Source organism: Pteropus medius, unplaced genomic scaffold, assembly GCF_902729225.1.
Source record: "Pteropus medius unplaced genomic scaffold, Ma_sr-lr_union100, whole genome shotgun sequence".
In the NCBI taxonomy this organism is placed as follows: domain Eukaryota; kingdom Metazoa; phylum Chordata; class Mammalia; order Chiroptera; family Pteropodidae; genus Pteropus; species Pteropus medius.
In genome coordinates this window covers 29,556,224-29,574,962 of record NW_024351730.1, presented here as the reverse complement: position 1 = coordinate 29,574,962, position 18,739 = coordinate 29,556,224, and the positions used below count along the sequence as shown (strand labels likewise).

Here is an 18,739-nt window from a genome sequence, read left to right as displayed (position 1 = left end):
TGTCATTTAGTTATTTGCATTTTTCTTAAATAATTTTTTCTTCTTCTAAATCTATTTTTGAAACCTAGTAATTTTTTATTTTTCAAATTTTATTGCAGCGCCTGATCAACTTTCTAGCAGGAGAACGATCATGGAGGTGGTGCCAGCTGAGGTGAATAGTTTGCTTCCAGAGGAGATAATGGACACTGGTATAACTTTAGTGGATGATGATAGTATTGAGGCTGTTATTGTTTCATCCCCAATTCCCATGGAGACAGAACTGGAAGAAATTGTCAACATAAATTCTACTGGTGACTCTACAGCCACGCCCATTTCCACGGAACCAATCACAGTGTACAGTAACCACACTAACCAAGTTGCAGTGAACACCACAATTACTAAAGCAGATTCTAATACCACAGTGAAACCAGCTTTTCCAAGTGGCCTTCAAAAACTTGGTGCTCAGACTCCTGTGACAATATCAGCCAATCAGATTATTTTAAACAAAGTATCACAGACATCTGATCTTAAACTTGGCAATCAGACCCTTAAACCAGATGGACAGAAGTTAATTTTAACAACTTTGAGCAAGTCTGGTTCACCAATTGTTTTAGCACTACCCCATAGCCAACTACCCCAGGCTCAGAAAGTCACAACTCAGGCCCAGTCAGGAGATGCTAAGTTACCACCGCAGCAAATTAAAGTAGTTACCATTGGAGGGAGGCCAGAGGTGAAACCTGTCATTGGTGTCTCAGCATTGACCCCAGGAAATCAACTGATTAATACTACAACTCAGCCCTCTGTGTTACAGACCCAACAGTTAAAAACAGTACAGGTAAAAAAAAAAAAAAAAAAGGGGGCTTATGAATTAAAATGCATGTTAAAAATTAAATCGATTCGTAGTTGCGGTTGTAAGGCAATTAAATGCCTAGTTGTTACTGAATTCTTTTGAATGTTGCTTTTAGTAATTGTGTGGGATTTTTTTGTTTTTGTTTTGTTTTGTTCTTTGGGTTTTTTTTTTGTTTTTTTTTTGTTTTTTTGGTAAAATTGGATATGTCTAATGCTTTGAAAATTTTTTCTAGAGAACTTAGAGCAAACTTACTTTTGGTTAAATTCCAAATGAGTGTATTTATAGCTTTTTACTCATTTTTAAATGCATTTTATTCTTAGTAGTAGTTTAATTACAAGGATGTTCTACTGGTATAAAGATGCCAGAGTTGCTGCTGATCTGTCAAAAAAATCATTCAGACATGATGACAGATGGCCAAAGTCTAGGAAAACTTGCTGCTCTGAGAAATCCTCGGAGCCATAAATAGTACATGCTAGCCAGTTTGTGCCTTTCTTTGGATTTTACTGTCCATTGTCATCATTCATGGTTGCATCATAGAAAAGGCAGTGCCAAGTTACCAAGGAAGGTAACACATAGGCTTTAGAATTGGATCACCTGGATTTGAGTCACCTTCCCTGCCACCCTACCACCTGTGGAACTTTGGATAGGTTAACTATCATCTCTGAGGTTTTTACCTTAGATGGAAGATGGCTCTTTGATCATGGTGAAATACATAGTAACACATAGTACTTGATATAATTCTCAAAACTTTGAAGAGCCCTCAAAGTGATACCTGTTATTAATACGAATAGGACCTTAACATAGAAGGTTAACAGAACATGTATTAAATGGTTCCCGGTTTTTCATGCCCAAATAGGCCTTTTTTGGTCACCACTACTCTTAAAAATACAGTGATCCACTTAAGACCAGGGAACACAGATGCATTTCCTGTTTGAGAGTCACATTTTAAATAAAGAAGGCATGCACTAGAGAGCTAAAGCAGGTGTATAAGAAGTAGGAAGGTTTGGGGAACTATCTACTCTCAGCTGGTATTAGAAATAATGTTTTGGTGATTATGTTGGCAAAATAGAAGCTTATTTTCATTTAAGTTTTATTTAAGAACTTTGTAAGATTTCTCAAATCTTGTAATTTGCCCATGTCTCTTCTGCCACTATTAAACATTCAGTGTTCTTTTCTTTCTTGTTCATTATCATCTCACTTATCTCTCTGCTTTCCTTTTACTTCTTTTGAATGAGATGCGCTATCACTATCAAGCATCTTTTCTTCAGCTTGTATTTTTAATCAGGTTTGAAACTTGTTTTTATTAGTTTACCAGAGTTTATCTGGCTTTGGGGATATAGATCAAAACCATGTCACAAGAAACTGATAATGTACATCAAAATGTCATTTTCTTCATTTACAAGCAATGTATACATACTGTTTCAATCACCGGTTTATATGTATCCACTAATTTTATACTATAATCCCATAAATACTGAAAATAAAAACAAAGACTGGGATCTAATTCTTATAACTTCTTTTATTGTTGTTACTTTTATTAACCCTGATTCTATTTATTAAAAAAGAATTTATATACTAAAAAAAAACAACAAAAAAAAGAAACCCCATTTAGAATATAGTTTTACTTGTCCATTATTTTTTAGGCCCCAAATCCTTCTAACTCAAAAGTAACCTACAAAGCTTGAAGCACAGAAAAAACAATGAGCTACACATCTTGTTTCCTTCTTAGGCACCAGAATATTTGGTTTATTTTTACATGATGTATATGATTCTCTGGTTTTTTTCCTAGACAGTCCTCAGCATTGTCTTAAGTTTAATCAGAGTATTGAAACTGTTAGGGTATGGACAGCAGGTAAGGGTGGAAGAAGGAGACCCATCTTGAAAAATGAAGGAAAGAGGTGACAGTTCAGGCCAGAGGCAATAACAAAGAGGTATAGTTACACTTAATTACAGATATATAAACCCTTTCCTATGTTTCTTGTGCATAGTTTTTAAGAGTAATAAATAACTAGCAGTCTGGAACAACATAACTCCTTACTAGTTCCTAAATCTATACAACACAGTGCCAAAAATTACCTGCATGTATTATTTGATCACATATTTGCCCATCCTATTTGTAAATTTCCTTTTTTGATTTATTTTTGTCTTAATCTGCTGATTACATAAATTTTTTTATAAATGATGTTTTATGCTTTATTTTACTTAATGAAGTAATTTTGTTCTAGGGTAGTCTAGAATTCATAATGCAAAAATCAGAGTTTCTTAACAGAATTGGAAATCATTATTTTCAGCAAAGCTTTACTAAAGAAATATAACCACAAGGGCAAGTTGAGATTGTTCATTTGAATAATGAATGCGCTTTTGGTTTTATTGTTCACATTTTTTCCTGACTGGTAAGTATTCATATAGTCATGTGATTGTGAAAATCAGTTAAAAATGGGGAATACTGTAAGTCCCTAACCTTTATTTTATAGCTAAGATTATTTGAAACTTGGATTTTAAGAACATCGATACTTCTACCTCTTGAGATTATTAATATTAAGTCAATAGATGATATATTCTAACTTCCTTTAGAGTTTTAGGCCTGTAAACACAGTTGGGAAATGTATTCCCTTTATATCTCTCTAATTGCATCAGTACTTTAAATATAATTATGGATTTATTTGGCTGTATCAGAGTTTTGCAAGTTGGGTATTTTTAATACAATAATGGATCTCCTTGCTCTTTAAAAAAGTGATTTGTATTTCATTTAATTTTGTTTTGTCAGTAATGTGTTCTGAGTGTAAGAAAGTAATATAAGTTTAAGAATATGTGTAATTTAGTTTAATTTGTAGTTTGAGCCCAAAGCTAATATTCATCTAAGTTTGTGATCTATCACAGCTTCTGTTATATTTCTGTCATTCAAGTTGGTTGTGTTTATTCATTTTGAGTTATTATTTCCGATAATAATACTTTCAGGGCCTTAATTTTTATATCTGCCAAAGTATAAAAATTAATATTTAATGTCCTTTTTGCTCTAAAAGTCAGATTTTTATCATACCTAAATTTCTGCTTCTGACTTTAAGAAGTTGTGTCTTTGCATACATTGATAATTTCAATATAAAAACATTGGTAACTCTACCTTCCTTAACTTGTGGAGAATTTTAGTTCAAGTCAACAGATGAGAAATGAGTAAAATATAGACTTTCCTTTCAAGGAATTTATAGTCTAGTAAACAGTATTTAGTAAATCATATTTTAGTAAATAAAATTTTACTAAATATTATTTTAGTAAATAATATTTCAATAAATAATATTTGCCTTTAGAAAAATCCTTTGTTTTGCCAAATTTGTCTCTTTGTATTCTAGGGTATTAACTTGTTCAGTTTTGCATTTATCTACCCCTGATATATACATATAAAGTTGAACATCTAATCATAAGCCTATCTTTACTTTGCTTCCGAGGGTCAATGTTATTATATTTACAGGTGGCTTCTTCATTTGTACTATTCTTAACTTACTCTACTCCATCTTTTTATTAAATAATTTGTTGTTTTAAAAAATGTTACTGTGCCATAGTGTTTTATTATTAAATGTTTATTAAATAAACTTTATTATTAAACATTCAGCATTATTTTAAAATATTAATTTGGTTTTCATCATATGCATATATCCCAGAGATACAATGAAATGCAAAGGTGCTGCTGTATATTGGCTTAAGGATGTGATCATATTAACATTTTAATGAATGGCTGCATTTTAAATGTGTTTAACGTTAATACTTAGATATATTTTGTTAAATAAGCTGGTTTCACATGTATTTCTGCATATCAGTCTTTTGTCTAATTTTGATTGAATAGGTGTTTTATAGAAATAAATGGTCTTCATAGTTATTTATATATTTCAGATTGCTAAGAAGCCTCGAACACCAACCTCTGGTCCAGTAATCACGAAGCTGATCTTTGCAAAACCAATTAATAGTAAAGCAGTTACAGGACAGACAACTCAAGTATCACCACCAGTCATTACAGGTTATTTTTCTTTATAGTTTATTAAGCTATATATTTACCTTCCTTTTAGGTTTAAAAAAGGTGGTTCTGCCATTTTGAAATGTTTTGGTGGCACAGGTATAGCTTATTATAAACCAAAATAGTTAAAAAATGTTACACTTATTAAATGTGTGCTTCAAACAAAATGCCTTATCTCAAAATCAGTCCATTATTTCAGTCACCTTAGTTTTTCATAAAATTTTACCATGAAAATAGCAGTCTTAAGCTCTGATAATACTAGCTAACATTTATAAGTGTTTACTCTGTGCCCGCATTATTCTTAGCTCTTTACATATAGTGACTTATATAATCCTCCTGCATTCCTGCAAGGTAGGTACTAATAACTTCCCTATTTGCCATTGTGGAAATGGAGGCACTCATGTAGGAGTGGCTGAGCTGGGGTTTGAACCCAGGCTGTTTGTCTCTAGAGCACATGTGCTAAATCTAATAGGTTTAAATTAATACACATGGGAGTATAGTATTTTTATGGTTTCTGTTTGAATTTTTGGTTTCAGTATTTTAATATGCTCTTTGTGCAGTTTTCTATGGCTAGAAAGTTGTCGCAGTGATAGTAATTAAGTGATAACAGAATTTTCGCTATGTTACTTTTATCAGCAAATTCCGTAGTGTGACTCAATTCTCTTTTATTGTATACATTAAAATTTGTCATTATCAAATCTTGATGTTAGTATTTTATTCCCTTTATTCTGGTTTATCTGTCTTTGTACCCCCATTCTAGCAATTCTTTGACTTTGAAATCTCTAATCCATTAACCCTTCCTTTTCTCATTAATAATCACCCCCTTCCTGTCTTTAAAGTCTTCCCTACTCAACAGTATCACTTCACATTAAACACGATTATCTTTTCCTTATCTCTTTCTGTAATGACTTGGTTAAGTCCCACTCTAGAAGTACAGCTCCATACTTCTAGACAGCCATGGTGAGTGGTCTGTAATTCGTAGTTAAACTGACATTACTCTTTTCAGCAATTCAAAACTCATTTCTAATTTCCATTGTGCTAAAGGGCTATAGAAGCACCTCTGGATGGTAGACTTTGACCAGACTTTCAAATGTTGATTACTCATTCCTATGTGTATTCTTGATGAGTATATTTCAGATGTTACCTAACCATGGGTGGGTGAGGGAATGTATGTTAAAAAGTACTACTGCTGTCTGTGATACATTTACAAATAACAGTAAGCAACTCTGAAGTCAATGGCAGTGACTTAACCATTTTCCTGAGGTGTTGAATAGTACTTAGAGAGGCTTCTCATATTAGCAAATAAGAGAAGGGATGAAAAGATTGTGATTTAAGGGCAGTGTTGGGTAAGTGAATGTTTTCTTTTGTCTTCAGTAGAGATTTGTGATGGTTATAGGAGGCTATCTTGAGGGCTGTCAGAGACGAAGATGGCCCCAGAGAAAAGATTGGAAAAGGGTTTGGAAAAGGAGCTGGCTCAGGAAGTGAGTTTCAGTTGGCTGAAAGTGAGCAAAGCTTGGATGTATTGTTGAAAAAGGGGCCGCCAGTCGCCGGGGAGGTTTTGGGTAGGTGGAGGCGGGTTAACCAAGAGGAATGTCTCAGTGCAATGTTCTTCACTGTTTTTGAGTTTGAGAGAGTCCTTGAAATTTTTTAGTTATGTGGGGAAATTGTATGCCTAACAGTTGTGGTATTTACAGAAGTGTCTGAATGAATTTTTGGTTAATGTCAAGATTTTACCTCTTATATATGACTATAATAGATGTCATTGCTGGGTCTTTGGGTCATTTTTAATGTGTTGCACACAGATCATAGCTTCACCTTTTAATTACGGTGAAATGCATAGAGATAGACTTCTATTCACTAGAATTGTTGGCATTAAGTTCAATTTTGAGGGATAATTTCTACTGTTATAGCCTTTTAAATTCACGTAAACTAAATTTTAAACCACCAAAGTAGCTCTCCTGTTGAATTGTCTTATCACAAGGAGGTTCCATCTTTTTTATATTGTAGCTAATGATCTTTCAAAGTACATTGTTTTTTAAAGACTTTTGGGCTTCTCATTGAAAACTGATATGTCTTTTTCTGTCTCTCAGTCAAGATATACTTATTAATATAAGTGATTCTTCTAAAATAGAAATCTGATCTTGTCACATCCTTGCTTTAAATTTTCTTGGCATTACTTATATTCACATTGTTGTACAACCATCACCACTGTCCATCTCCAAAACATTTTTCATCTTGCAAAACTGAATCTATGTACCTGTTACACAGTAATGCCTCATTCTTCTCACTCCCGAGCCCTAGCAGAGACTTTCTGTCTCTATCACTTTGACTACTCTACATACTCTACATATCTGTTTTCTGGGCTTCAATCCATTAGGATTAAGTTTAATGCCAGTGCTTTCTTAGCATTAAAGGTATTTGTGATCTAATACATACCTTTTTCATTTTCACCTTCTGTCATCTCCAGACCTACTGATTTAACTTATTTTAAGAGATTACCAAATAGACCATGTTCTCTCAGGACTCAGGATATTGGCACTGTTTCTTTTACCTCAAATATCTTTGCTGTTCCTCATGACTAACTCATCTTTTATCTTTGGATTACCTTCACTTCTCTTGGAAGCTTTTGACCCCCTAGTATAGTCAGGTATTCTTCTTCTGATCATCTCCTATGTATTTCTGTAAAACTTAATTATACTTACCAAATACTTAACTTTAATTAGACTTTTATTAAATTTCACATTGGCTTTAAAATTTCTGTTAGTCATGCTGTATTGTAATACATGGCTTTCTTTTCTGCCTCCTTTCCTGCCTCCCTAAACTCATGATTTTTCTAAATGGTGTTTTTTTGTTTTTTGTTTGCCATCTAGTTTTTTAAAGTTAATTAATTTTTTTAAGTTGTAGAAAATATACATAACATAAAGTTGACCATTTTAATAATTTCATTTTATCTTTTATTAAAAATTATTGGGGTGACACTGATTAACAAAATCAAATAAGTTTTAAGTGTATCATTCAGTAAGTCGTATATATATTGCATTGTGTGTTTACCACCCAGACCGTTTTAATCATTTTTAAGTGGATTATTATTCAGTAGCATTACTTATATTCACATTGTTGTACAACCATCACCACTGTCCATCTCCAAAACATTTTTCATCTTGCAAAACTGAATCTATGTACCTGTTACACAGTAATGCCTCATTCTTCTCACTCCCGAGCCCTAGCAGAGACTTTCTGTCTCTATCACTTTGACTACTCTACATACCTTATATAAGTGGAATCATACAGTATTTGTCCTTTTATGACTGGCTTATTCATTTCCTCATGGTTCATCTGTGTCCAAGTGTAAGAATTCCTTTTTAAGGATTAACAATATTCCATTGTATGTATATAGTACATTGATGGTAGTTCTTTTATCTTTATCTCTCCAATACCTGACACAGTTTCTGACATACAGATGTGGTTCAGTGAATGTATTATTGAATGAATATGTCATGCAAGCAGTGTAGTAGGAAGGAACTGTTGAGAGACTGGGTTTTAGTCATGGCTCTTTCATTGATTTTTCTCTGTGATCTTGGGTAAATACATTATCTGTTCATCTTATTTCTGTAAAATGTTGATATCAACCACTTCACAAGACTTTTGAGATGGTTAAATGAGATACAGAGGTCCTTGTTTTGAGACCTCCCAAGCTACAAGGTTGCTACAGTAGAGAAAACTTTGTCAGTGTGAAAATATTCACCAATAAATTAGTCTCTTATAGAATTAGTCCTCTCTCAGATATGCTAACTCCCTGCCCCAGCCTGTCCCATCTGTGGCTTTCTGGGGTTTGTCTCTTTTGATTCAGGTGGAGGAAACCTGACAGTAGAGTATAAATGCCTTATAAATTGATTTCAAGGTGAAATTGTATAACTTGCATTCTTGCTTAAATTTGTCTGTGGAGCTAAGGATAGGAATTTGGAGATTATATAATCTGATGCTATCTGGATAAAAACAAGCAGGTCCCACAGTAGATTTGATTATCCAACATCTGCTTAAAACACCTTCAGTGACTAGAAAGTCAGTTATGTTGAAACAGTCATTTCAATTGGAAATTTTTGTTAGAAGTTCTTTCTTAATGTTGAAATGAACATTTTCTGTTTCTGTGCATTAGTGCTATGCAACTGATGTGATACAGATTGGTTCTAATCCTTCAACTTGATAGCCTGAATCAGTCAGGATAATCTTGGCCTTCTTTCCATAATGAACACGATCTCCAAATCTCAGAAATTAGAAAAAATCCCCCAAATTTATTTTATTATTGATACTTCATGATTATCTACATGTCCACTGTGGATTAGAAAGAAGGCTTTTATCATCAGTCTCTCAAGGACCCAGGCTGACAGGAGCCACCATCTCAGATGTGACAGAGAAGAAGAGCTTTGGGAGGCCTTGCATAGGCAGTAAATGTTCTGGCCCAAAAATGACACACACACATCACTTCTACTCATAAGTCATTGTCCAGAACTAGTCATGTGGCCCTAACCTAACCACAGGGAGTGCAAAGGGGTGGGAAGTACAGTTCTAGTGCCCGGAATGGAAAAGAACCAGAATACTGGATGAATGGACAAACGACTGTCACACAGTCTTTTAAGAATTTGGAGTGTCATATCCTTGTGTTCCTCTCTTGCCTAGAATAAAAATTCCAATATTTTAACTCATTATTATATGATTTCCAATTCTCTAAACCATCCAGACACACTACAGTTTTTTTGTGTTGTTCCTGAAGGGTATTATCCAGAAGAGAATACAGTATTTCTGTATTCCTCTTGAGATCTGGCCAGGAATGCATTTCTTTTTCCTCTTGGCAGTCTAAATTCAGACAATATTAAGCCAGACAGTATTCAAGTTAGTTCAGTAACTCTATGTTTTTATAGATGTGGATTTAATTGTATCCTGTGGTTTAAGTTCAAAGAGTAAGACAGCTGCAGTATAGTAGAGAACAGAGATTGAAATTTTAATACTTTGATTCAAGTCTTGACTTTCAGGACCTGTGTTACACAGGATATGTTGCTTATTTTCTGGAAGATACAACAAGCTTGACTAGAACCGTGAGCAGAAGTGTTTTCATGAACTTTATATAAAGTGGTATTAAGATACTAAGTATTACTAAGAAACATTGTTTTTTTGTTTGTTTAGGTTTCTCATAGTTCAAGCTAGGGACTCAAGTGTTTTAAGTTCATATGTGGTCCTTACAGTCCTTGTGGGTGTAGATCACATACATTTTTATATTATTATTTTTAAAAAGCCAAACTGACATGCTGCCTCTCATTTGCAGGTAGGGTTCTTTCACAGTCTACTCCTGGGACTCCATCAAAGACTATAACAATATCTGAAAGTGGTGTTATTGGATCAACTTTAAATTCTACAACACAGACACCAAATAAAATAGCCATCTCACCTTTGAAATCGCCAAATAAGGTAAAAAAAAAAAAATTAACCACAAATGCAAAATATTGTGGTTAATGCCTTTATTTTCTTACTAGTTACTTCAGATATTTCAGTTTTAATATATTCCCAAGCAACTAATAGACATTTGGTAGATACTGGATTAATTTAGTAATCAAGGATATATGACATTAAAAAACTCAGCTAAACTCATAGTAACGTAGTAACCATTTTGAATGCTAAGATGATTTGCATGGCCCATATGAATGTGGGTACAACAAAAATCTTTTGAATGAGTTACATTATGTAATTGTTTAGTCCTTCAGTTAATATTTGTACAAAATTACTGTCTTTGGGTAAGTCACACATATAATGACTATAAATATAAAATGTTAAATGTAACTTTTTTTGTCTTCTGCTTAAGCTGTCTTGGGTATGGAGATATGAGTTTTTGGGTAACAGTTCCCAGAGTACTAGAAATTGCCATCAAATGCTGATAATCATATTATCAGAGTTTTTAAGCTTAAGTACAATTCATTCAAAGCATTTGAAAACTTTTCATAATTTGTTTCCATTTTAAGGTGGCAAAGTACCTATCATTTTACTATTAGGTCAAATAAGTAGTCTTAACTCATCTAAAACATATGGATATCATTATATCAGCATAACGTTTTGAAAAAGGTATGTTTTAAAGGACATATTCATGTAGAAAGCCAAACATCAGTATTCTGTAAGGTTCTACCCTTGTGATTCTGCCCTTTGTACCCATCTTTTTCCTTAATTTGTTACTGTTCATAAATAGAACAAACATTAAACATTTGTCTTATATTTTTAAAAAGTCTAGCTGCTGGTTTCTATTTTAATGAGACATGAATATGATGTCTCTTTTTTTCTTTTCAAATTATATTTTAATTCCTCAACTAGACAAAGTGCTATTCCAAAATAATTTTACAATAAGTGAAACTCCTCCAAAGAAAAAAAGAATTGCAGCAGGTGTGTGCATGTTTCAGAATAAAGCAAGGTATGAGGTTTCAGATGAAATAGAAAAGTCATGCAAGTTACAGAATGAAAACAGTAATAATAGCTAATAGTTATTGAAAGATTAATATGTGCCAGGCACCTTACCAAATGATTTACAAAAATTAAACCTTTCCAATATCTCCTGCCATCTTGACCAGAACTCTAATATGATGTCTTATAAAGTTTGTTGAAATAGTATTCTACCTACATAATAATATATATAATTCTTTACTTAAATGGAATGCAACATATATGAGTGCTTACTGTGTGCGTTATGCATAGTGATAGGCACTGGGGATAAAAGTATGAATAAGTTTTTAATTTCAAGTGGTTTCAATAGGAAATTTAGACTTAAACATTAAAAATTGCCCTACAGAATCATAGTAGTCACATTTGGATTTATGAGCTCTGCTGTGTGTGTCAGGTAAGCTTTATACAGAGGAGGCTATTCTTGAAAGGTCTTGACTTTAAAGGTGGTTTGGGTCTTAGCTTTGGGTGAGCCGAGCAAAAATCTAAAAGTGTGACCCTTTCAGGGAGGTACATTGCTTTGAGTGCTAAGGGTGCTAAAAGCCAAGGGTGCTAAGGTTAATGGAAAGTCTCATTACCTTCAGGGGAGTTTTGGATGTTGTTGTTCTTAAAGGCTTTATGTTGCTTTCTGTTGCTGCCAGGACAGTGGTTCTCAGCCTTGTCTGCACGTGGGAATCACATCGGGAGCTTTAATGCCAATGCCTGCTTTTATCCTCAGAGACTGTTTTAATTGGCCTGGCGTTTGGCCTGTATCAGGATTTTTTAAAGCTCTTTAAGTGATTCTGATGGGTGGCCTAGATTGGAAACCACTCCTCTAGGATAATGAGAGGTTTGTATTTTTAAAAAGATGACTCTCGTGGCGTTATAAAAGATAGTTTGGAGGAAAGTAAGCCTGGATTCTGGGATAAACCAGTTATGTTAGCAGCTCTTAACCTTGGCTGCAGTTTTGAAGCACCTGGAGACCTCTTGAAAAAATTAATGGCTGGACCCTACTTGACCCTATTTAAATCAGAGTTTCTAGATTGGGACTCAGGTATGAGATTTTAAAATTCTAAAGTGTAGCCCAGTATAGAGAATCACTAACTTGCATGTATTATAGTACTTTATGAGCTAGACTAGTATCTGAGGGGCTAGGGAGGAAGAGAGATGTTGAAAGAGGTTTAAGGCATAATGACTGGACGTCAGGATCTTAGGGAGGGGAGAATCTATGATGACTCCTAGATTCCTGGTTTGAATAACAGTAGATGGTGGCACTGTAGACTAATATGACTGGCATATGGGCTGACAAATAGGAACTAGCTTTATTTTTCTCTCATCCTTGACTTTGGCCATGCCATGTTGGCTTTTCCTCCCTACCTCTTGCCAGAGGTCATTTTTAACTAGCCTTATTTTGGTGATTAAATTTACAGTTCTGAAAGGTCAGAGCAACAGTTTACATTCAGGTGAAAGCTTCTCCTCTCACTTCAGACCTTAGTTGGCTCAGGGATCATGTAGTTGAGAAGAGGAGTGTGATCTGTTTTTTAGTTTTCTACCTCTTCTCCCTTTCTGCTTTTGGCTTCTGATCGGAGGGAAGATTAGAAGAGAAAAGACAAAGTTTTATATGACTAGGATGATTATAATCCATCTACTGGTGCCCTCTTGTGGCAGGTGTCCACGTGTGTTGTGCATTTAGAAAGGTTTTGGGAAGTACACGTGGGTATGTCCACATTGCCCATTCCATGTCTAGGTATGGTGCACACTCCAGCTACCTTTGGCAATCTCCTCCTAGCCTTGCCTCCTGTAGTCCACCCTACAGCCTGTTACAGTTGAATGCTCTTATTCCAGAAGACATATCTTTTGGCCTAGCAAGATGCTTTAGCCCTTTTGCAACATCTATTTGGCTCATGGGAAACCTGTAGAACTCAGTAGTAGAAATGCAGCTTGCCTAACTGCTGTCCTCTGTTGTGTTTGCACTGCCATTTTGACAGCTCCATTCAACCTCTTGCTTTCACAATTCTCCAGGCTGGGACCAATCTCTGTGTTCAGATATGCCCTTAACTCTTGGGGATATGTATTGCATTTTCCCAAGAACTCTCTTACTGCATTCATTTCTGACAGCTAGACCAAAATGGGCTTAATAGTTTCTTTATCTCAGTACATTGCCAGCCAAAGATTTGGATCAGTTTTCTCTTACAGTTATCACCAAGTCTATCCCAGAGATTTTCTTGGAGAACTCTTGTCTAGTTCTCACTGAAATATAACCCTAGCATTCTCTGTTTATGAATTCACTTCTATTTCCAATCTGTTTTGTTTTATTTTTAATAGACAGGAGATAGATGATAGGGATGCTGTCTTTTAGTAAGTCTGGCATGAATGTCTTGTACTTTTTAGAATGTGGGGAGTTTTTAATGTGCCCAGATGTGTGTTGTGTTGTGTTGTTGTTATTTTCTTTTTTTAAATATATATTTATTATTATTATAAATAGGACAGTTTTCTTTACACATATTTCTTTGGGGGAGAGGACACCTACTCCATTAGACTTGTTTTTTTGTTTGTTTGTTTTACACCTATCATGCCATGAATTCATAGGGAATGGGTTCTGGCAGCTCAGGCTCCTTTGTTCTGATTCTCTGGGTGGAGCAGGCTGACATTTCAGTTGAACCCAGGTACCTGTCTCTGGCTTCCTTCTTTTCTTGATCATTTTCTTTCACATGTTTCAGGAAGCTATCTTGGCTCTTAGAGAGCTTATGCTCAAGATCTCGGCTCTTAGAGAGCTTTTATTTAATACGTACGTTAACTCTCTTGACAAGAATCTTACCTTTAACTTCTTTGTTTACAACAATGCCAACTGCATGCTGAGTAACATTGTAGACCTTTCCAGTTTTGCCATGGTAACATTTGTGGGGCACTCCTTTCGAAAAGTGCCCATTCCCTTGCTGTCTATAATATCACCTTTGTTGTAGACTCGTGTGTATGTGGCCAAAGGAACAACCCCATGATTTCTAAAAGGCCTAGGGAACATGTAGCAGGTGCCTTTCCTCTTTCCCTTTATGTTGGTCATTGTGGTGAATTACTGGAAGTTGGTGGTTCCAGCCGAAAGAAAAATATATACTTATCTTAATTTTAAAACTTCTTATATCTATACTGTCTTTTATTTTTGGAAAACTCTTGGCCATTATCTTTTCAAATATTTCTTCTGACTCATTTTTTCTCTTCTCATTCTAAAAGTCCAAAGATGTTACACTCATACAGTTCCACAGCTCTATTCTGTTTTCCTCCCTCACTTTTTTTTTTCTGTGTGTTGTGTTTCAGTTTGGATAATTTCTGTTGACATATCTTCAAGTACATTGATTCTTTTCTTTAGTTGTGTGGAGTTTACTAATGGGCCCACTGAAAGACTTCTTCATCTCTGATAATTGTATTTATTTTATTTCTAACATTTCCATTTGACTCTTTTCTTATAGTTTCTACCTCCCTGCTGCAGTTACCTGTTAATTGCATGTTTTTCTTTCTCACAAGGTCTGTTAACACAATCGTAGTTAAAGTCTTTACCTGATGGTCGCAACATCTAGATCATCTCTAAGTTTGCTTCTCATTAGTGGAATGGCCATCTGGATTTTTAAAAAATTTTTCATTTTTAAGTTTATACATTTAGGGTTGAGAAGCTATATTCTAATAAAGGTAGGTGAAATAGATAAAACATGGGACAGAAAGATGGCTACTCTGATTGGAATCAGTAATGCTTTAGAGGGAGTAGGGAGCATATAAATATAGGGTTAGATTATGATAATTTTCAAAACAAAGCAAATTTAGGCTTAATTTTATCATTAAATGGAGATTTATGGAATGTTTCTGAGGCAACAAGAGATATAATAAAAATATGAAAGTGAAGTTTACAAAAAAATTAGGTAATGTCTGTATGGTGGATTCAAAGCAGGCAAAGATGAATCATAAAGCTGATTTTGAATTTGTTTTGCATATGTATTTCAGTGACGATAGCAGAAAGTTGAGAGAACACTTTTGGGACAGAAGTTTCAGAAGGTGATAACTTTTGCTTTTGCTATGAAGCTCTTACGTGTTTGGGTTGGGGGTGGTGTGGTCATGGTGGTTATTAGTACAATTTGAAGTGAAGGGAGTCTGTTTTCTTGATAAACTTTGATATAGATGGTTGTAAGATTAATGAGTTAGAGTTGAGGTGAGTTCAGGCAATTGATTCTGTTGCCTGAATTGTTATTTTTTATATAGTTCTTCATACCAGTGTCCATTTTCAGGATAAAGGAGCAGGAGGAATAAATGACAGAATTTATTGTTTCCTGTGTTGTTATATTGGTTTTGTTTTATGCTTTTATAATTATACTGATTGGATATCTGTGGGATGCTATTGCCATATTATTAAAAACTTCTAGAGAAATTAAAAATATGTTTAAAAGTTAGTGTAATTAATCCCATGTACCCTTTGTCAAACTTTAGGATTATCTATTTTCCTTATTTTCATCTATAACCCTCCTCCCATTTTGAATTTTTTTTAAAAGTAAATCATGTCATTTCATCTGTAGATATTTATTTTCACAAAAGAGAGGGACACTTTTTTTTAAACTTACCCATTTCCTTTAATGCCATTAAATACCTACTTAATTCACATTTCTCCAGTCATCTTTTTTTTATACTGTTTGAATTTGAGATTTAGATAAGTTTGTGAATTATTTATATTTCTCTGAATTTCTTCATCTTCCTTTTTTTCTCTTGCCTTTTTTTTGAGGTGGGGGAGTTGTTTATAACCTGTTTTTCATTCCCTGGATTTTGTTAGTTGCACCCCTGTGGCACTATTTAGTTTAAGCAGTTCTGGAATGGAACCTAGAGGCTCCTGTATCTTTAGACCTTACCATGTATTTTGCAGATGTTTTCTCCCAGTCTATGGCTTGTCTTAACAGTGTCTTTTGAGAGCAGAAATTTTTAATTTTCATAAAGTTTGACTTACCAAATTTTTTTCATGGACTGTGCTTTTGGTATTGTATGTAAAAAAATCATCAACCAACTCAAGGGAACCTAAATTTTCCCCTGTGTTAACTTCTAGGAGTTTTATAGTTTTGATTTATAGTTTTAGGTCCATGATCCATATGTGAAAAGGTGTTAAGGTCCATGTTGAGATTCACTGTTTTTGCTTGTGTGGATGTCCTATTGTTTTGGTTCCATTTGTTGAAAAAACTATACTTCATTGAATTGCCTTTTGCTCCTCTGTCAAAAATCAGTTGACCATATTTATGTGGGTCTGTTTCTGTGCTCTCCTGTTTAATAAGCCATTTTTAGTCTTTGCCAGTTTAACTGATTAGAAGATCTCACATAGATTTATATTTCAAAAAATTATTCATGTCTTTGTGTCTTCTGGACTCTTCTGTGAACTCTGATGCCCATTAGTTGGTTTTGTCTTTTTTTCCTTGTGAGCTATAAAAATGCCACAGCATATTAAGATAATTAATCCTTTGTTATTAAAATGGGTACAAACATTTTCCTGAGTTAGCTTTGTCTTTTTTTCTTGCAGAAATTTCACACATTAAATTAGCCAAAATATTGTAGCATCTTCATGTATGAATTTTGAGTTTTTAAGCTATGCTTAGACAAATTTTTCTTATTCCAGTGTTTTAAACTATATATTCATTTTTTAAAAATCGTTTTGTTTTTATATTATATATTTTACATGTAAGTTTTATTACAAGTTAAGTACAAGAACAGATAGATTTATTCTTATTTTTAAACTTTATGAAATGGTTAAACTAATACTAGCTTCTATATCATTTTTATCCTGACTGATTTTTATAACCCATTTTAGAAGGTGGAAATCTATTTCTTTTATTGTGGTAAAATACAGACAATATAAAATTTTCTGTCTTAACCATTTTTAAGTGTGCAGTTCAGTGATATTAAGTGCTTTCGCATTGTTGTGCTGTCATCTTCATCATTCATCTCCAGAGCTCTTTTCAACTTGGAAAACCGAAACTACATACCCATTATTACATAACACCTCCCCATTCTTTGCTTCTTCCAGTCTTGGCAATCACCATTCTACTTTCTGTCTCTGATATTGGCTACTCTAAGTACCTCATACAAGTGGAATCATATAGTATTTATCCTCTTGTGATTAGCTTATTTCACATAGCATGATGTCTTCAGGGTCACCAGTGGTGTAGCATATGTCAGAATTTCCTTCTTCTTTTAAGGCTGAATAAGTGTATGTCTTCATCTGTCTATGGACACTTAGGTTGCTTTCACACTTTTAGCTTGGAATTATAATGCTGTGAACATAGATGTACAAATATCTTTTGGAGACTCTGCTTTCAGTTCTCATTTTGAGTGTATACCCAGAAGTAGAATTTCTGGATCATATGATAATGCTATGTTTAATTTTGAGAAACCACCATTCATTTTTTTCCCCACAAATGGCTATGTCATTTTACATTCCCACCAACAGTGCACAAAAGTTCCAATGTCTCCATATCCTCACCAACACTGTTTCTTGATAGTAGGCATCCTAATGGATATGAGGTGGTATTTCATGGTAGTTTTGATTTGCATTTCCCTAATGATTAGTGATGTTTGAGTATCTCTTCATGTGTTTATTTGCCATTGTATATCTGTTTTGGAGAAATGTCTATTCAAGTCGTTTGCCTGTTTTTTAATTGATTCGTTTGGGTTCTGGAAGTTCTCTATATATTTAGATTTTAATCTCTCATGAGACATATAATTTGCAAATATTTTCTCCCATTCTGTGAGTTACTGTTTTACTCTGACAATATCTTTTGAAGCACAAAATTTTTAAATTTTCATGAAATCCAATTTGTTTGTTTTTTCTTTTATTGCCTGTGCCCTTAGTGTCATATCCAAGAAATCATTGCCAAATCCAGTGTCCTGAAGCTTCATCTTATGTTTTCTTCTAGGAGTTTTCTAGTTTTTAGGTCTTGCATTTAGGTCATGGATCCCTTTTGAGTTAATTTTTGTACATGATTTTGAGAAAAGGTCCACCTTCATTCTTTTGCATGTAGATATCCAGTTTTCCCAGCACCATTTGTTAAAAAGACAATCTTTTTTACATTGAATGGTCTTGGCACAGATATTGAAAATCATTTGACTATATATGTGCAGGTTTATTTCTGGACTCTATCCTAGTCCATTGGTATATATGTCTGGCCTTATGCCAGTGTTGATTGTATTTTTTAGGTTAAATCTTTAATCTATTTGGAATCTGTTACAAGGAAAAGGTGATAGTGATCCAGCTTTTTTTCTTCAGACCAAATGGCTAATCCATAGAATTAATTGAATAGCTAGCTCATTATTTGCTATTGCTTTGCGAAGCCAGCTTTCATCATGAACTTTCTATACATGGTTTCTTTTATCTATTCCTTTGACCTTTAGACCAATCCCATACTATTTTATTTACCCTATCTTGGTAATAT

At 34.0% G+C, this 18,739-nt stretch overlaps 1 protein-coding gene across 7 annotated transcripts in view; it reads left to right on the top strand.

Moving 5' to 3' along the window:
- Nucleotides 1–18,739, top strand: part of LIN54 (lin-54 DREAM MuvB core complex component) — a 49,143-nt gene that overhangs the window by 12,150 nt on the left and 18,254 nt on the right. For 4 of the 7 annotated variants that reach the window (XM_039845603.1, XM_039845606.1, XM_039845605.1 and 1 more), the window contains exons 2-4: nt 99–814; nt 4,715–4,838; nt 10,156–10,298. In XM_039845603.1, the coding sequence (XP_039701537.1) occupies nt 131–814; nt 4,715–4,838; nt 10,156–10,298 (951 nt within the window). In that variant the 5' untranslated portion in view covers nt 99–130. The remainder of the gene's footprint in view (nt 1–98; nt 815–4,714; nt 4,839–10,155; nt 10,299–18,739) is intronic. The other 3 variants (XM_039845607.1, XM_039845609.1, XM_039845608.1) reach the window with 1 other exon arrangement.